Below are 20,667 nucleotides of genomic sequence, written 5' to 3' on the forward strand. Positions count from 1 at the left end.
GAGTGGGGGGGAGCAACTGGGGTGAGACCTGGAATAAATAGTTGGCGGTGTTTAAGACGGCGCAGATCTGTCACCCGTTCACTGTGAAGTGGCTGTCTGGGTGGAGGTCGGCGTGAGATCTGTCAGCACGGGATCGTGTGTGTGTGTGCGTGTGTGTGTGTGTGTGTGTGTGTGTGTGTGTGTGTGTGAGAGAGAGAGAGAGAGAGAGAGAGCCTCCTTCTGTGCGTGTGGGGAAACGCTTTGAGAGCGCAGACTTAATTGAATGCAGTGTGTACCCAGGCGTGTGTGTGTGTGTGCGTCCTGAGGCTTTGTTGTGCTGCCAACGCTGCCCCCACAGCAGCAGCCACACAGGAGGAAGCAGGAGAGGATGAACCGGGGCAATAAAAGAATAACCCAGAAGAAGGGGGGGGGGGTAAAAAAGGCTGAAGATTGAAAGCAACACGTGGCATCATTTTGAAGTGCGAGGACGGAGGGGTTCTCGGCGTTTTGTTTCAGGTTGACCCCGTTACAGGCGCCTGAACCCAGACCACCGGGCGACATCAAAAGGGTGTAATCGTGATGGGGTGCAGTGATGCCATCAGCGCTGCATAAATTAACAATAACATGGCAGGTAAAAGAGGCAGGCAGCATTCCAAACTTCTGCTGTATTGCTTCTTTTTTTCCCCCTCCTGCAAGTGACGACTTGCTGACGCGCACTAACGCACGCGCTGCCAAGGCGGCGCTGGATTCCGTGTTGACAGGCGTTTTTCAAACCCATGAGAAAAGGCGATCGAATATGAGAGTCTCATTAACGTTAGAGGATAGTGGTTAGAGGAGATAACTGGGTGCTGAAGGATGCCAGGAAATATCTCAGACGCAACTCAGAAACAGTTGGGAGGACAATGTTGAGACACATGTTTTTTAATTAAAATGAATAAAAACTACATTATCAGCAAACTTTACAAGCACTCAGTATGGAAGCATTAACAGTACCATTACATACGTAGATGAGATCTTTAAATAAACATCAGTTTCAGATGTACATGCTTTGAGCAAAAAGAAATGGAAGGAGCGGAGATTAATATGTTGTATAGGAGGACGGAAACAACAGTAACATTGTGCTTTTTAGATCCAATGTACAATAGTAACATGTCACTTTCTTTTGCATAACGACGATGAGGAGTGTGTCGTCGCTGATATCCAGACAGTATTACAGGCATCGGTGGACATCTTTGGTTTCTTAAGGAACCACACAAATACGCTTACATGCGTGGCTTCTAGCTGCATGGCTTTTGCCCATAATAAAGTCCCCGTAAGGTTTCCAGAGGAGAGGCAGTAAGGCAGAGGGCATTTGTCTTAACGCTGTGAAACTCTTAGAAAAAAGCTTATTTGTACCTGAGCTGCAGACGAAAAACTGTTTGGAAAGGCTAAATCTCAGTTGGACAGCAACTGAAGACTCCTGAATGCATCACCTGATCTTTTTTTTGTTGTTTGGTCTAGATATCCAGGTGACCTGATCACCTCAGGTACAGATTATTTAATCAGATCAGGGGGGGGAAAGAGGTCAAGAACCATTAAGGCTTCAAAGCATCTGCTGATTATTTAGAACAATGGGATACGTGCACAGCAGGGGCTGCTTTCTGCTTTATTGTCTTTGGTGTTGGTAAGAAGATACCAGCCTGACCCCACCTCCTCCTATCCCTTCATCCTCATACCCTTCTTCCTCCAGGGAAGGTGGGATCAAGTGTAGCTGTGTGTGTGAGGGGGTGTGGGTGGGGGGGGGGGTCTCGGGACACGGGGAATGTCTGCTTCTAAAATCACTTTTCTTTTTAAGGACACTTTTTTAAAAAGCACTTAAAATCCCAGCAGAGCTTCAGCTAAACACATGAAACGAAAAAGTAAGTCAAAAGATAGTGCAAAAAAAAATTAAGCAAATGGCTTATTTGGTGCAGGAAGGCAGTTTGGAAACAGTTAAAATGTTGTTGTTTAAGGCCTAGATACACAATTTCACCAGAATCTGCTGAATGTGGTTCATAAGGAATAAAGGTTTTTAGTGCATCAAAGCTACATTGGAAGAGAAAATAATTACATTAAATGTTTTTGGATTTTTTTTCTCTTATAATTTAGTTGCAATATATTACACAGATTCCAAATTTATACTTAACAACAAAAAAATTACGGTACACTGTTTGCATATAAAAGGCAAAGCTAAAGAGAAATACTTAAGAATTTCAGATAGATGCTCATATTTCTTCACAACTTTGGCTCAAATAAATATCAAAAGTAAAGTGTGTCATCCAGTTCAAAAATATCAGACCAGGAAGGTTGTTTTATCTTTTCCAGGCTTAAAAAAAGAAGAAATCTAAGGGGGGAAAAACAACAGAACAGGACATTAAAACAAAAGAAATAAACAGCCTCTTTACATTCCTTTAAATATCAGCCGTCGTCCTGCCGGAGCTGGATGCCAGTGCGGTGGGGAAGGTTTGATCGGAGTTGTTCTGCGTCCACTGCACATATCTAACGCCAATGTGTCCGTTCAGATAATAAATTAGACAAAATAAGTCCCGCAGATGCTGTCAACCCGCCCTGGACGCAACTGCTGACGTCGACCGACAAGTTCGTTGTTTTTTTTTTAAGCAAACAAACAAAACAAGAAACTGGGAAACGAACCCTCGACCGGATTGCTACATGTCTGGGAAGGATGTCGGAGCCACTGGAGGTCCGGTCGCTCCACCCTCCCGGCGAGTTGATCCGCCTGGTCAGTCGGGTTTGACTGTCCAGTGTTGGTGTCGCTCCTGTCTTTGTCTTTAATGATCTCTGACTTTGGATTCTCTGGACTATTTACACTTTAAGCTGACGATAATCTCGACATATTTATGGCTTTTTTCTCTCTCTCTCTCTTTTTTTAAAGAGTTTCAACACAGTGCAGGGGGTTTCTCCAGATGTATAATGCAACAAAGTCTTCAGGAAGTTCGCAAAACTCAATTTTGGAAATGAGCGATTGAGAAATAATAGACATGCAGCTTTTCTCTCTCGCCTTTTTTTTCTCTGGTGTTCAGTATTTTTTGGTTGTTCTTAATCAGATGTGATGTTCCTGCTGTAACCTTTGATTTTCTACCTCTCTGCCAGTCAATAAGGCCTCCAGACGGATTCGTCCAGGCGCCCCGAGGCGTTCATGGCCGTGGGGGAGTTGCTGTGGCTGCCGTCGGCCTCCACGCCCTCGCTCTGGGCGTTCAGGCCTGGATTCATCAAGCTGTTTGCTCCTCCGGTGCCCGTGGCCCCTGAACAGGACAGAAGGCGGGTGGGGGAGCGCTCCCCCCCGGTGTTCCCCGGGGCCACCATGGAGAACTGGTAGGAGCCGGAGCCCGTGCCGTAATACAGGTAAGAGTTGGACTGGAAGTTCTGCGTCTGGTTGTTAGTGTAGGGCGGCGGCAGGTAGGTGTGGTATCTGGACGAGGCCGACATGCTGAGGCCGCTGATGCCGGTGCTGGAGGTGTTGGTGGAGTAGGGGAAGGCACCTGGGTAGTGCATGCGAGGGTCTGAGAACCGGGGGTCCGTCAGCGGCGACAGAGATGGGAAGGGGGTCCTCTGCTGGAAGAGATCTGTAGTTCCTGTTTGAACAAAACAGAATGTTGAGTTTTATTTGAGACTCAGAAAATTCTCACGTTCTACGATAACAAAAAAAAAAGGCAAACTCCCCCGATTCCAAGCTCAGATTTCTTGTGACATGCAGCTCCTACTCAGGTAATGAACTGAGACATTTTTGGCTTAATAACAGTCATCAAACACTGACAGCATGTCAGCCCACAGCCCCGTGCACAAGACCCACATTATGAACCCCCGCCCCCACCCCCACCCCCCCACTCTTGCAGAGGGAGACCGGGGTACAGTATTGTGTCGATGCAGAGGAATGAAAAGGCTGCACTGTCAGTCTTTGTCAAAACGCGGGCGGCTTGTTGCGCCCACACGCGGCCCGTCGTAAATCACGCCTCGGCGACAGACGCTCGCCATCGGAGACACGCGGGGAAGGAAATGAAATGAAGGAAGGAAGGGAGAAAAAAACAAAAGGGGGAGAAGGAGAATGTTTCAGCTTGGGTATCCAGCGGACTAATGCGTCTGGCAGTGCAGGAGCTGTCAGAGTCCACTGCTGAGTGTAAGCTCACAGGTAGAGTAACGGAGCGCCGCGAGCCCCAGCTGCTAGGATTTCAATTTCACTGACATGTTCCCATTTATTCAGCTGACAAAAGGGAAATAAAAATATCGCTCACGGATTTGACTTGGCGGCCGGCTTCTCCGAGATCTGGGGCCCCTACTGTCACCAACTTTCTTAGCTCCCTAAGTCAAACACCACATTGCCCCTCTCAGTTAACTAAGGAGTATTTTTGGCAGATCTCACATCCTGAGTCTGAGATGTGGCTCCTTCCAAACCTCTGCGGTTGTTCGGGACCATTCTGCGGACATTTATGTCCCTTAACTCAGTTATATTGACACCAAAGCAGATAAATGAACAGTGATAAGAGGAAAACGTTGCAGGATCAGGATAACCCTTGAGGTGGTTGATCCTGGAAACGCTCTTATGAAGCTGGAGGGGGAGTTCCATGGTCCTGATACAGACGCTCATTTCCCTCAATCTGTCCTCATCTGTACGCCGACAGAATCGTCTGTCCGTGATTGTTTGTCCGCATGCGGCTTTCACGGATCCATCGTGCCCTCATGACTGCAAGTGTAAAATGGGGATTTGGATGGCGGAGAAAAGGGAGCTTGTATTTGTGAAACAGCAAGCGCTTGCACGTCACAGCCCCGAGGGAGGCAGAATGCCAAACTTGCGTGCCACGATCTCGTTGAAATGTCTTTTCCTCATGTCTGGAGAACGGCGTCCATTCTCATCCACAAAAGAAACGGATCCTTTGCGATTTCCACGGCCCCTGTTGCTTTTTCTTCAAACTGCACATCTCTGCTGTTGAATTTCCTCTTCGCTTTTTTTTCGGATGAGGGAGTTTGGTGGCGGCGGCGGCGGCGGCGGCGGTGGGTCTTTTTCCAGACTCACTGCAGTCAGTCTGCATATCTGATTTCACACGAGGAAAATCCAGTCCTTCAGCTGCTGTTAATTCGGGTGATGTGGAGTCGGCCTACTAATTCCGACTGGCCTCCCAGAAAGCCCTCTCCCTGTCTCTCTTTCACCCCTGTCTGTCTCTTTCTGTACCGTCTGTTCCTTCATCTCTCTTTGTCTGCACTAAATTTAGATTTTAGGCTGAGCCCGAGGATGGGGGGGGTGGCCGCGATGGCGCTCATTGCTGCAGCCCACCCGCATGTCAGCTCTGGTTAATTGGAGTTGGTGGAAACGTGTTGGCTAAACTGCGGTCGGGATCGACTCCTGCATTCCGTCAGGGGAAACTGGCCCGGACACTTATCACAACACCTTAATGGACTTGTGCAGTATCAAGCTGCTGGCCGGGAGCCAGGAGGAGTGTGTTCCCGCCTCCCAGTCGCTGCAGCACGGCGGCTCCCTCTGGAGGATGGGGCTGTTGCGCAAGAGGGAGACGAAAGCTTCTGACTGTCTTAGAATTCTCTCAAACGTGTCGCACAGTCCCAGCATTTACTTTTCTTTACCGGGGCAGTAAATGTCCAAATTTAAAGTTACTATCTTCGGGACAGAATTCTTTCTAGATGTAGCATTGCGAACGTAACCTGGGCCGCGTCGACGGTGGGGGCCTTCTGACTGAGCCTTGTAGTAGCTGTTTGTAACCTCTGTGGCCCAAAACCACACATGATCTCCATTAGGCTCATCTGAAACGTGTTGACTAAATTGCAGGGACAGGAGAGGGGATGGACCCCAGAGGGCCAGCTGGCACAGCCTGCTGTCTGTGATGTTCCCAGGAGTTTCGGAATCGGGGCTTTTATAGAGAACACAGTGTTCCAGCCCTCTTTTTCCTCCTCTACATTTCGAGCCTGGCGCCACACATTCGGCAACGGCAAGGGTGGAGTCCTCCTCCCTGCTCAGGCTCAAGAAGTCCACTAGTCCACAGTCAAGCGTGTAACCCAGATACGACGGAGGTTTGCCTCATTTGGGTAGAGGAGAAACTGACTTTGCTTGTTAGCACGGGAGTAAGTTCATGGCGGTCGCGACTCCGACTGTGATCTCATGCTGTCTGTGTGTGCGCCGGCCTGTGCGCACGCATGTCTGCGTTTACACACACTTGTGGTGATCAGCAATGGAGAGATGCAAATCCAAGTGCTCACCTGTGAAATGTTTACACAAGCTTGATGCAAACTGTGACGGCAGCGCCCAGGGAATGGTGTCTCAGGCAAATGAGCGGAGGCAAGAGAATAAGATAAAACATCCTGGCTCATCACGCTAAGTGCACCAGAGTTCTCTCATCCTGATCTAATTCCTCCAGGGGAGACCTTACTTGTGAATCTTTTGTGTGTAAGTGTGAGTAATGCGGATAACGGGGAGACGGAGCAGCATGGTGCCAGAGCGGAGCGCCGGCTGTTGCCGCTGCTGCACGGGCCGGAGAATAGGAGACCCAAATGAACACAAATGATCTCCAGCTGTTTATTTAAGCGGCAAGGCATCGGGGGCTGCAGCATCATGTCCGATGCAAATGATAATCACCTCTCTGCTGTGGCGCCACGCTCAACCGCCTCAAAGCCCCGTCCACGTTATACACACCACCAGGTCAGCACGGGCAATTTTTGCATGCTCTCCGACTTTTGACAGGCGACACAAGCAGCGCCGGTGGAGGGTTGTGATGACAGAAAACCTGTGATTTTCCTAATGCCCCGACACCCAAGGTGACGCGATCCATAGGTTTGTTTAAGTAAATGTCTCTTATTGTCGTTTCTTAAATTGTGCGTGACCTGTTGACGAATATGCACGTTACATGGGTCAATGTGAAAAAATGGAATTTGTCTCCCACATTGAAGTGGGATGTTCGGGTCTTGCAAAACAGTCTAAAATTCTTTTTTAGTTAAGTGAGGGGATGATTCAGCATGTGTGTTGCAGTGTAATGGCTTACGGAAATGGCGTGGACTGGAATTCGAGGGGGCGGGGGTTGTGACACAGCCAAGACCCAAATTACCCCAAAATAAATAAAAAGTAAAATAAAACAAATACTAATGAAAAGGCATGTGGAAGGGGGAATAAATGGGCAGGCAGGGTGTTGGCTTCCTAGGAATGTTGCAGGGTGTAGAACAGCCCTACGGGCAAAAAGTTAGACGCTGTAGTTGTCACAATAACAAGTCACCCACCTTCGCCACTTTTTAAAAAAAAAAAACCTATTATCTGTTAATTAATTTTTTTTAATGATTCCGTGACCTTTTACTTGGGCCTGGTATTTATGTTCCCCCCCTCATCGCTTCACGTGCTGATTAGCCTGAGTAAACGTGCCTCTTACCTGGATTGCACTTCTAATGTGCCAACAATGCAAACACTGAGAACAATTTTCTTAATAAGGCGTCGTGTCAACAGGCTGAACCTGATGCCTTTCTTTAGTATTTAAGCTCTGGAGAGAGACAATTTTCTTGAGCGTGTCAGTCGTTGATTGAGGGCCAAATGTGACGTGAAGCGAAGGAGGAGCTCACCTGGCCAGGGTCTGAGGTCTTCCTCCACCTTGCATGTCTTCAAACTGGGGGTGTCCATTTGCTCCTGCCACAGGGCTGTTGTAACAGACAGGATGTCAACAGGTTAATTTCACAATCCCAGTAAGTGGGAGCTCGTTTTCACGAACGAGGAAGCAAAACGTCTGATTTAAGGAATCTCTAGCGGGATCCAAACTGCTCATGACGGACTCGTCAAAACGGCCATTTGCAGATGTCTTCCTGCCCCAGTCTGGCCTCTGCTTGACTGCACGGTGAATACCGGGAAAAGGCAGGCTGGTTTTCACACCAGAGTGGGACTCGGTTTAGAAAACATGCTTGGTGGGTACATGGGAGATATTTTTGGGTCTTCCAGGCGAGGTGCTGGAGACTTGTGAAGTCCCAGGCCTGTCCAGCCATGCTGTCAGGAAGTGGAATTGAGAAGCTGCTGGCACAATTCGTGGGACCCTGCATTTGCACGCGGCGACGGAGGGCTGCAGGAGGGGTGACACAAAGAAGGGGTGACTGCTCTGGATTGGCGACCACGCAGCTGTTCCATGTCTGCATGCACACAGGATTTTGTGGGGCTGGAGTGGAGACAAGTCAACACGCTCCTGAGCGAGACCTTCATCCAATGAAGCTGCATAAATATCTTCAGTCATGAGAAACCTGCGTGTAATACAACCAACTTTTCCCTTTACAGACGCAGTCAGCTGCGAGGTGTCACTCTGACTCTGCCCTCCACTGCTCAGATACCACAATATAGTAAACTCCTAACCGCCTGTCGGGCCAATTAGGACTTTCGAAGGATGCCAGAAGCAGAGCAGGAGGTGGTGTTGGGTGTTCACCTATGGCCACATTGGGCTCAGTATGTGTAAGATCTCTGCTTCCCCTGGAGCCGCTCCACTTCCTTCTAAAAGGCCCAAATCAGCACTCAGCCACCAAGAGTCCAGCACTACGGCTCACAATGGCAAATTCTTACGCATAAATGGCCTTATTCAGAAAAGCTTCCAAGCAGCTGCTGCGATTCGCTCAAGAAAATAAACATTTCCTTCAAATATTTTGATTGGCCAGCAGACAACATCAATATGAGAGGCACAGATTACCCCTGTTAATAAGAAGGCCAAGCCCATGGGTGGAGCTAAGGATGGGGAGGGGGCGACAGGAACCAAATTGGGAAGAAGAAGCGACTGCGTCACAAACAAGTGGCTTTGGGGTGGTGCCAGTGTAGTTTTGAGAAGGACGCAAATAAACACGGGCGCTGCCTTTGAAGTGCAAGTGTAGATGAAAGGGGTGGCTGAGGAGACGCTGGAGCCAAAATGGCATCCATCCTCGTGACTCCGGATCCAGCAGCGCCTCTGAGACATGTAATGCGCCCGCCGTAATGAAGCGTGTCATTGAGACACAGTGAATGCCGGTCCTTGTGCTGGCTTCCTGTTTCGCTTAGGCCTTAGGCGTCGCAGCGGAGAGAGAGAATGTGAAAGAGCAAGCGAGAGCGAAAGAAAGACGCCAGCGAGGGAAGGAGAGAGAAAGAGAGTGTGTTGGAGAGGAAGAACACGGCCTTGGCTCAGCTATGTGGGACATTTGATATGTCTTTTGAGCCCTCACTTATAACATGAGTGAAAACAAACACATGGGCTAAAAAATCCCGTGTTCTTTTTGAGAGCTGGTCGTCCTCCCGCCCGCGCCTCTTCCCCCAGACTCAATAGAGACTGTTCATGGCACACATGTAGTTTCTGTAATTGCTGAAATGTAAAACTCAGCCCAGACTCTGATGTGAAATTATAACTTACACAAACAGTCGAGCCTGTTTTTTTTCCTCCTTGCTCTCACTTCTCTTTTCGTTCTCCTGTTTTTTCATAACCAGGAAGTGGCTTCAAAAGTTTTTGCTGTTACCGAACAGTAATATTTTTCAGCTTGAATTATTCATCTCACGGTCGCATAAAAATTGTAACCACAACTGAAGCTTTCGGCCACGCTAACAAATAAACTACATGGCAGCCATTGACATATTATGCAAGTAGAGCAGGGTGGAAGTAAAACAGCATGACGATTCCAGGTTTCTGGTCGTTTTGGACGTATTAACTTCCTGCTGGGGTTTGGCACAATTCGGCATTGAAGCCCGACAGGACGGCTATCTGCCTGCAGGACCTGACGGCGCTAATTTCCCCTTTTGCTCTCTGCTCTAATTGGCTGACGGTGTCATTCTGGACGTGCGAATTAGTGTCAGCCTCCCATCTGTGGCAGTGGCAGGGTGCCGCTTCCAACCTGGGGGTCCGGCCGGCTTGTTTATGTGGAGTAAACAGTGTGGTCACTGTGGACGAGGCAGGAGGGGCACTGCAGTCTCCTGAGTCGAGTTCTTTCCACAGGGCCACAGCTCCAAACATGTTGTACAAGATCAGAGATACTAACTTGCACGGCAGTGAGTCTTTTTTTTATTTATTGCTGGTGTAATTATCAAAAATGTGCTCTGTTAAATGTCAGCCATACACACATGCACACAGCCTTCCGGGCGCTCTATCAAAGCTGGATTTGATGGTGGAACGTTACGCTGGTATCTGATACTCATCTTCAGAGAGGAACTCACAGGTGCTGGAAGAAATAACACGCTAAGCGATACCACCTCAAAACGGACACGGCGATTCTATTCTAATTGGTGAAATCCCTGCCGTGTTACCGTTTTCCTCCGCCTGACTGTTGAAGCGCGTCTCCGGTTGAAAGGGTTCTGACTTGTTTTTTAACCAACTTTTAGTGGAATCTCCTTCGTGGAGCAAAGAGCTGTGCCCATTTGGCCAGTTAAGCATCGCTGACGTTAAAGGATGAACGATATTCTGTGTCAGAGAAAGGAAAAAAAGTCCTACCACCCACAGACATATACAGTATACACATGTACCTCACTTGAGGTTTTGTAAACCAAAAAAACAATTTTGTACTTGATTGTCTGAGTATCAGATTTGCCCGACTGCACTGGTTGAACCACACATTTTCAACCACATGCACACACACACACACACACACACACACACACCCTCCACCCTGGCTGAGAATCATTCCACATGTCTAGAAGGCTTACCTGTGACCACAGAAGAACAAAAACAAGCAGTGAACGCAGCGTCTGCCAGAGTGCTGGAATCCTGTCACTGCATGCACTGTAATGAGCTCTTAATTACCCCGTCTGTCTGGGATACCAACACAACACTTGCAACACTAGTGCCGAGCTGTTTGTGTGTTTCATATTTTAGGGCCTACCTGTGGCGCAATCGTGCGCGTGTTTGCGCGTGCGATCCATCCACGATAGCTGTGAGCAGACGTCTGTTGACAAGACAACTGAGACGGTGTTTCATAGCTCAGAGACAGAATGAAGCAGGGAGGCTTTTGGAGGAGATGACACTCTTCTCTTATTCGGTCGCCTTCCAGAGGCAAATGCGGGGTTTTAACCCGGCGACATGAAAAACATATTTTGTAACACGGGGACGGTAATCCCTTTAATCACAGCCTGTTGATGGGCAATCTATCACCCAGCAATTCTCAAACAAATGGGCCAAATCTGCCATATGCAAGTGTGCATGGAAGCGCTGCCAAGAGCAGAGATATGTGTCCTGTTGATATGTAAACACCCCGTGTCTCTGAAGGGGTTTTTACTGCAAGTCTAATTTTGTTCGCGACTGTTTTTAATCCTCGGTGTTCTACAGCAGCGCTACCGCAGTTAAAAAGAAAAAAAATTCCAGTCTGATACTCAAAGACTCAGACCGCCTCCCATGTCTCTTCTCCGTTTTTTAATTATTTTGCTGCTCTTCCCCTGTGGGTTGCCATCATGATGGTAATACCACAGATTAAGGTGTGTGGTTTTTTCCTCGTCTGCCTCACTCGCACTCTGGCATTTCCGATGGCCTGCGGCCACTGGCGGCTTTAAGGCCTTTGCCGTCTGACAGCTCCAAACGATGGTAATGTATTGCGTCTGCGTACAGAGTGCTGTACATGTGTGTAGCAACACCGCCTTTTGAAGCCTGACAGGCCTATGACGCTTTAATTCCTGCCCTAATCCTGCACAAATCAGACAAGAGCGGAGCAAAAAGCTGCTTTTCGACTCCTGTCTGAACCAGGTCTGCGCACCTGAACTGTCGGAATCGTAACGTTTCTCCAGCGTAACGGCTCAGTGGGGCTCCTAAAATGGCTGACATGTTTTCTACCCAGTACTGCCTGTGCAATAGAGCAAAATCAATATAAACAGCAAGTAAGGACATGGGGGAGTGGGGTAGAATACCCCGTGTTCTCCGTAGTCAGCTCTTAGATAGGCCCATACTGGTGAGTCAGCGCTGTTTAAGCTGAGCACAAGGCCAAACGCGGTGAATGGCTGCGATAGGCGCTGATATAGGTTTCCACCCACACGGACCTCAGCTCCCAAACAAGCTCTCCTGTACACAACAACATGCTGATACAAAGGTAATGAGATTCATGACTTGGCACTAGAACTACTGAGTGGGTAAGAGATGGCACGGTGTGTGTTTGTGTGTTTAAACGTGTGCCTGTGTGTGTTTAGTCTGCGTACAACCAGACATGGCGGCCAGTGAATGAGCCTCCAAGATATAACAGAGAGCGAACAGTTATCCTCTCTACAGTCATCTCCCACACATCCACAGCGTACACACACACACACACACACACCAGTCTCAGCTCCCACAACCCCTCTGTCCTCCCCACCTTCGCACATTCGGCCAGTCTGACTGTGACGTGATTGCCAAGGTAACAGGTGCGTGTTACATTCCTGAGGCTGCAGAGAGCGGAGGCCAGCTTCGGCGCCCAGGCCGAGCTCGGCTGGCAGCACTCGCAATGCCCCCTGACCACAGACTCAACCCCCATAGCAGGAGTTGAAGACCTCCTGATACGGTGCACCCAAGGACAAAATATGTTAAGTTTCGCCTGGTGTAACTCCAGGTGTGTGGTATGTAGCAGGTTTATGGTAGAACTTACCCTCGAGTTAAATAAAAGTTACATTTCACAAGACAAGGGGTGATTTGGTGATGTGAGACAATGGTGGTGCCATGTTTCAGCTCACCTTGCGTGGTGCTGAGGTGAGCTTGGTGGATGGGCCTGGGGTTATTGTTCGCTGTACCTATACGCATGCTTCGCTGGTAGCGCTCGATCTCAGACAGCCGGTCGGAGAACTGCATCTTCTGGGAATCTTCAACCTTGACTCTGTGTCCTGAAACAGTGACATGAAGAGCACAGTTCAGAAGGAGCGCTGGCTATTTCCAGAGTTCTACAAGGACAGCGACAGTAGGGGCAACAAACCTTTCCTCCTCCCATGGGTGTAAGGAGCTAAAGCTTGAATTCGAACGCAAGCTCCGACTCGACAAACACACGAGGGGAGGAAATTAAAGAGAGGAGGATCATCAAAATGTTTTCCACTTCCAAACACAAAAATATTTTCAAAATGGTAGCAGACCTTGAAATACATTGGCTAGACACTAAGTGTTACCCAAGCTGCACCTGCTTCCACGTCACCCGCAGATAACACGGATAACAATAGTGGCTAAAAATGATAGCTTGAGGAATTCTGTTTTTTCTCCCCCTGAAACTGTATGAAATAATAACCTCTGACTCAGTACACAAGGCATGCTTACGGTCTGTTGAGGCTAATGTTGCTCACCCCGAGTAGCACACCGAGAAAGTTATAACAGCTCGGGCCATCCTGACAAACACACACCCACACACACATTCAGGTCCGACTGGCACGGTGCTTAGTCAGAAGAAAACACCCAGACGAGGCCTGCAGACGACACAGTCATCAGTTTCTATTATAACGGGTAAAAATGAAAGAGGGTGCCTTTTTCGACAGTCAAAAAAGTGTGTGGGGGTGAGTGGGCGCGCGTGTTTGTGTGGTTGTGTGTGGTTGTGCGTTAACTCTTAAGTAAGTCGAGTGTATCTGGCGCATCTCTTTCATCCAGACCTGGAAGACTAACCACCACACTCGGCGCCCATATCACTTTGATGTCCCGTTTAGGGAGACCTCTGATCGTTCCTTTAATGTAGACAATACTCATTTAACGCACGCACGCACGTGCACGCACAGCACACATGTGCTTGGGCTCTTGCGTGTGAACACACCTTAAATGTCAGACATGAGTCCGGATGAGGGCTACGCCTAATGGGAGAAAGGGATTTTTAATGTAACTATCAATGCTCCAAAACTGTGTGCAAACCTGCATGTATACATTCTGTGGTTTTCTCCCTGGCATCTCGACAGAGTGGCCTAATGTGAAGTAATGGCTGGATTTGAATATTTTATCACTATATAAAGGGGGCAAGGCAGACCGACCAATATGGATTTTGCCCGTCCTTTCTATCCACTGACCCATGGGCAATATATCTTCCCTCGGAGGCTGACCCATGGGTAAAGTTCTCTCTCGTTTACCGCTCCGTCCATTTGTTTGTGCCCACCTCCTCCCCTCTGTTCTCCAAATTATTAAGGAGTATTTGACAGCGGCGGTCCTCACAAATATGCACGCGCCCCAGCTGGCACAACTTGGATTTTAATACTGAACATTTTTGTTCACAGCCGCTGATTAAAACTAACTCCGCCGCCTCTGCAGGGAACTAAAGACTCGGCAGTGACTAATCTGTCTGAGTTCTGCTTCGGTTCTTTTTGCTGCTCTCCAGCTGTTTGGGAGCATCAAGATGTTGGGCGTCAAAGGAAAAGAACCCTGTGTGTGTGTGTGTGTGAGACAGAGATTCCACACACTCACCGTTTTTTTTTTGCTCCGTGCCGTTACTCGGAAACATGTCCTGGGTGGACACACGCGGGGACGTACGCTACACTCTGTGATATCTTTTTTATCCGCACTCTTTAAAATGACACGGAAGGAATGAAGTGCTGTCTATGAACCACAGACACACACACATACACACACACATATGCAGACACTGTGGCTACTCTCTGTACTAGGACAGTTTGGGGGGTGTCCAGAGGAAGCAATCCAAATATAGCTCTTATTTGTGTCCTGGTGTACTTATTAAGAGATTAACACCACCTCAAATGTCTGAGGACAGGGAAAAGAGACATCCTGGTGCTTTCTGTGGGTCGAATTGTGACACATGAAAAAAAAGATCACCGCCTTTCAGTGGCCGCTGGTGGACTAAGATGAAATTAGCTGGCTCTTTAGGGATAAAACCATCATTCAGATGAACGCGGTCAGTTGAGATGTGGCCCAGGTCCAGTTGGCAGGGACACACACTGGATTTGACACACTGTTCGCAGGAGCGTGAGGATGATTTTGGGGGGAGCAGAGGTTGCGTTAAGCCGAGGCCTGGAGCTTATTAACCCACAGTTGCTGTTAACACCACTAATCAACAGGGAGACACTTTATAACTCTTCAATCCCCCCGCTCAGTTCTATGATTTTCTTCTCAGATAATTAAAAAAAAACCTCAGGAGGAGCAGACTGACACGTGCTTTCTACTTTTTTGCCGTGTTTAAATGGGCATCAGTGTGCCGTGAGACTTATTTGAAGGATTTCAAACATACCGGGATTCTTATGGAGCCTTTATACATGTCAGACCTGGACTGCCCAGTTAAGCCCCACTTTAACGCTCCCTCTTTGACCTGTAGCCACAGTTTTCCTGTGCCAACCGCCAACATTTGACTTCTACTCTGCAGGTCCGAGGGCCGGAGGGGTGCAGGCACACCATACTGGCCCCATTTCAAAAAGGTTTCTGTGGTTGGATGAATATTTAATGTGTCAGGGTGCACTTAGGAAAGAATGCCCTTGTTTTTCTGTCTATGATATCATAACCACAAGATAGAGCTGGGAGATGGGGGCCAATGCACACATGAGGCCTAAAACTGCAGCACTCAATACACACCCTGAGCTGAGAATTGATGCTAAGGGCTCCAGATTTACTAGGCTCCTCTCAGAGTAGCATCTCCAATCATTATGGAAGTGTATGAAGAGCAAATAAAACGCTTGATATAAAATGTCTGGTATTAAGAGTCTACTGATAAGCGATTGCCGTGTTTTGAAGAAATGGGTGTGTGTCCTGGTTGTGTGCGTGCATGCCTGTGTCATTATTTCCTGATGTTTTATCCGCGCCTCTGTCTAATGCGAGGTGACACTTCACTCGTATGGCGCTCGTGTTCTGAAGCACACCGAGACAAGTTGACGCGTAGGTGAAGTGTGAAGTCAACTTTCCTGAGACTGCACTCGGTGCTCCAGACCACACGAACAACACACTCCTACCCAGCTCTGCCTCCACAAAGCCTCTATCAGTTCAACACAGAGACAGTGTTTGCTCAGCAAGGTGACAGCCAGGCCTTGAACGCCGGCGCTGCAGCAGAGCGATCACCCAGTCCGACTTGTTTCCTTGCTTCATCCCTGTATTTCACCATTTTGCTCTCCCTTTTTTTTTTTTGTCTCCGTTGAGAGAAAGAAACACATGTTCCCATCCGAAGCAGACGCATTGAACATAAGCTCTCTTTAGTGAAGGGCTGGGTGCTTTTTCAGGGGCAAAGTGAAATCCTATCTGGACAGCAAAGGCCAATACGTGCTTTGGCAACGGTTCTACTCCACGCTGAATATATTAGTAGTGCAAATATTTGCATTCAACATATAAATGGACTTGGTAGACCCCTGATAACAGGCCAGCATTGATGTGGAATGCAGGTGTCGCCCTAAAAACTATGCAGGCGGTGTCATGTCCGCCATAGGATTACAGGCAAAATAGTCGGCAGTGCGGATACAAAAGGAAGTCTACTGTGATGACAGAATTTTGCGGTTCAGGAGTCAAGACAGCAGTGCGATTTGGACCGCACCTGCCCGCCGCTCCAGTTATTAATGTAGCAAAAGTTAGGTACTGAAAAGTTTGGGAGCAGAACAGAAACCATTAGTGGCTTGTAGAGACGATGCAGAGCAACAGTTAGACACGTGCTAAAGCGGGTGTCGCATGCCTGCCAGCACACTTCCGCTCATCCTCAACAGATACCGAGGAGCTTTCAACATCTGTTGAGCAAAGTTGTGCACACCTGTCTTCCTCTTCCTCCCTCCCCTGACACGAACCCCCCACCCACCATATATTTCTGTTGATCCCACCACACCTTTTCCCCTCACACTTCCTGTTTCATTCAACGCATCTCTGCAGCCGCGTGTTTGTTTGCCAGGGATACCAGTTGGGTATTTACTGTGGGGCAAATCAGAGTTCTTGTTTTGAGGCTGACCCTGAAGGATGTGGGTTTTACCCTTGACTGGTAATTGTGGCTGCCTAGTCTGAGCCTAAAAGAGGAGATACTAGCCACATGCAGACATTTGGCAAATGTTTTTTTTTTTTAATTTAATCAATGAGTTGATGCAATATCTTGAAGAAAGTTTGAAAGAGAGGCTATATTTTTCCTTTATCTTACTCAAACTTTATTTACACGGAGGGCTTAAGTTGAAACCTGGCAAATGTTTTGGCATGAGTGAGACGTGTACTTGGGTTTCTTAGACCTCAGCTGGGGGGGGTTAGTTATCTGTTCCTTTGCGCAAATGCATTGCTGTCTCTAGGGACATGAACACGACAACCCCCTCTTGTATATTTAAAAACAGCAGAAGTTGCTATATGAGATGTGACCAACGAGTGCAGCCTTCCTTTTCTGATAAGGAATAGAGACTGCTTCGTGCGCGCGCGTGTGCGCACGTGTATGTGTGTTAGTGTGTGACAGAAGCCACACAAAGGCAACCCCTACAGTTAAGCAGGTTGAGGCAAGCAAGGAGACTGAAGGGGTAACAAAGTAAGGCCCAGCGCACCCGGATTCTCCAACAATGCGCCCAGGCCTTGAAAGCAATCATCCCTCTTTTGTGTCGTCGTGGGCTGAGTGTTTGTAGCTGCTCGCGCCCGACCTCCACATGCGGCGTACGCTTTGGTGCCGTTGCCTCACGGGGCACAGAGGAGCCACTCGCCCCCAGTCACAGATCACGCTAGTGCAAGAAGTCGCTCCAAGCGTGCTATTTTAGCCCCGATGGTGAATGGCTTTATTGTTCATGTGTACGCGGTAGTCAGGTTGTTCTGAGCAGAGCACAGCTGTGGGAAAGGAAGGCGAGCTGTCGCTGTCACATACATCAATGCGACACCAGCAGATGTGTCAAACGGCTCTGCATTCACACCTCTGTGCGTGCTAGGCTGAGCAAAACACACTGCAACGGACATGTGTTTGAATGCACAGTTCTGCAGAACGATGATTAATATTCCAGGTGGGCCAAGTATGCGATGCATGAATGTTCTTGGGCGTTTTCTGTGCTTTCTCAGAGGGTATCCGCTTCGTACACCTCTGCAGTGGTTTCAGCCTTGCAATAGTTGATCTTTCCTAGTCTGTGATGTTGCCAAACTATTTTGGAGAGCCATGGTTTCCCCCTGTGTTTACCCAGAGGATTACAACCTTCTCAGCTCCTGGAAGCAAAAGAAAGATTTCGCTACACCTATTATTTGCTCACTGTTCCTAACCGTTAAGGCCTAAAGAAATAAATATCCAAAAACCGCAGGGTGGTGGTGCACCATGTCTTTTCCAGTAACCAGCAGGTGTCTTCTTCCCACAAACCAGCCCCCCCCCCCCCCTCCCCCCCCACCCCATGCCTTCATCCCTGCTGCCCTAACATAGAAACCAGTTTAGGGCTTTAATGCAGCAGGGTACAAAATATTCCATGTCTCATGGGCCATTTATTTTTCTAAATGCAGAACGGAACTTTTATTGAATTACAGCTGAAAGGTCGTAATGGCTCCCTGCTGTAAGGGGTCAGAGCAAATAAGGAAGACATACACAGAGGTGGGCATTTTACTTCCCGAGGAGGGTAAACAGGAAGGACACTTGGCCGATGTTTCAAGGTGGAGATAGTGTGGGAGGGAATGACGCTGCTTCTGAGAAAATGACTTCTTCTTGCATCATCACGAGGAATTAAACGCGCTGTCCGCGGCCTCTCATTTTGTATAGCGTTGGCAAAAATGGGTTTTTTTTTTATTTTGTCAGCATGGAAAAGAAAAGGCGTTTCACCCTGAGGACATTGTGTTTGTCTCCAGCAGTCATCCACTGGCCCGAGGAGGAGACACTACCCCATTTGAACATTTGAGACAATGTTTCTTTATTTTTCCTTAAGAAACTTGTGCATTGATGCTGCAAAAATAAATGCACGCAGGGCAGCGGGCGAATGAAAGAGCTGGAAATTTCCGATCCGGTTTAGTCGAGGTAGCTGAATAATTAGCGTCGCTTTCACAGAGGAGTCTATAAGTACAAAAGCCTGTACAGGATTACCAGCAGCTGTGTGTGCGTGTGTGTCTGCGAGTGTTTGTATAAACCTCAAAAGGGAGTTGGCCTCAAAGCTTCTAGATGTGGTTAAGGTGGCAACAGTGGTCAACAAGATTTCATGTCGGTCCTTTATTTACTCTCCCACAACATCATTTGATATTGAATAGTACAGATACTTTTATGTCAGCGCTTCCACGCTCAGCAACAGTATCGGACGTTAAAACAGAATAAAGATCTCGTCCCCCCAAAAAAGTCCTGCAGCATGATTGGCCTGCTGTAATAAGCCGACATCCTGCCTGACTACTGGAGGCAACTGTCCTCATGTGCCACCCATCACAAGCCTCAAACCTCGGAACGCAGCGAATGTTTTATCCCGACGTGCTGAAATCCATCCAAACCTGCTGCATTCCAGAGGATTTATCAGTTGGCCAATATTTGTCTACACTTAATCATGGAGGCTAATCGTGACGCATCTGGAGTGACCCCGGGGAAGAGGTACGCCACGGAGCGCGGCTTCTCCAAACTGTATATCAACGTTAGCAAATAATACATTTGTTGGTCATGAGTTGGCGGAAGCTGAACACTGTCTGAGTGGGAATGTGATAGAGGGAGCCTGTGTGCAGGCGCAGGCCTCCATGTCTCCGGGATTTACATGTGGGAGTCACGGCTGGTTATAGCATTCAGGAAACCACCCATCATCAGACGTGCCACTGCCCCCCCCCCCCCCCCCCCCCCCCCCTCCTGGCACTCATACACCTGTAGGCCCTGCTTCAAATACACCCATCTCCAGTTACAAACATCAAAGTTGCCTTTGAGAGACCAACTCTCGGCGAGGGAGAGCCTTTCATGTGATTTGTGGGGCATGGGCGTGGCTCACTGGGCCAACTTAAAGAGATGGACACACCTGGCAGGTGTACGAACTGTGCACGCACGCACTCATACGCACAGAAGCGCGTGCGTGCTATGGTTTTGTTGACTTTCTAGAGAAACTGCACTATCACTGGAAAAATAACACAGCAAACCCCATTGTGTGTCTATTTGCATACTTTGTACAGTCTGTGTGCCAAATGCAAATAGAATCAATCTGCCAACTCCAACTTGCACCTCCCGCTGTCTCGGACTCCCCCCCCCAATCCCTGCCATTCTCCTCCGGGAGCTGCCTGAACACACCCCAGCAGTGTAAACAGAGACAACAAAACACGGCAGCAGTGAGATTTTGGAGGGCCTGTGGCTTTAAAAACGCGTGAGCTGCATGTACACCCTGGAGTTATGCTAGCAGGTGAGGCGCAGCCATCATCCCTGGGGTGTCATCAAGCGACATAACCGCACAAACTCCAGCGCTGACTGTCCCAAAGTCCAACTTCAAATGCCGTGAACCCTATAAAAGCCTCTCAACGCATAAAGTTGCGGTCTGAAAAGCAGAGTTCTCTCTTGTCCCACGACCCCTCGGACAGGAACACAGCGGCTATTGTCGTGTGTAAGTTGGGGAGCAAAAAGGTGGTGAAACACGGGGCACCGGCAACAGCGCGCACGTGCACGTTGACATTCTAACCTTGTCGGCCTGTCAGCTGCGGGTGCTCACTTCTTAGCTTGACACCCGTGCACACAGAGAAGTTTCAGCTGCAGCATTTGTGATTCCAAGTGTGATTATATAATATGACAGATAGCGCAAGGGTGGTTGGGGCGGAGTCTGGGGGGGGGGGGGCTGTGTGCGTTTGTTGATGAACGTCGGATGTGAGATGAGGAAACCAGCAGCACAGAAGACAAAAATACTGAACTGAACATGCAGCCTGCTGTCTGCTCAGAATTCAAAACACTATGTGCATGCCCACGTGTGCGTAC

At 48.5% G+C, this 20,667-nt stretch overlaps 1 protein-coding gene across 3 annotated transcripts in view; it reads right to left on the minus strand.

Annotated features, from left to right (window-relative positions):
- Positions 1–884: 884 nt before the first annotated feature.
- runx3 (RUNX family transcription factor 3) overlaps positions 885–20,667 on the minus strand; it is a 39,435-nt gene continuing 19,652 nt past the window's right edge. Inside the window, exons 6-8 of one of the 3 annotated variants that reach the window (XM_011615537.2) lie at positions 12,614–12,760; positions 7,564–7,638; positions 885–3,590 (exon numbers count right to left, since the gene is read on the minus strand). In XM_011615537.2, coding sequence (XP_011613839.1) covers positions 3,109–3,590; positions 7,564–7,638; positions 12,614–12,760 — 704 coding nt within the window. In that variant the 3' untranslated portion in view covers positions 885–3,108. 3 annotated transcript variants of the gene reach the window in all.

Source organism: Takifugu rubripes, chromosome 2 (genome assembly GCF_901000725.2).
Source record: "Takifugu rubripes chromosome 2, fTakRub1.2, whole genome shotgun sequence".
In the NCBI taxonomy this organism is placed as follows: Eukaryota; Metazoa; Chordata; class Actinopteri; order Tetraodontiformes; family Tetraodontidae; genus Takifugu; species Takifugu rubripes.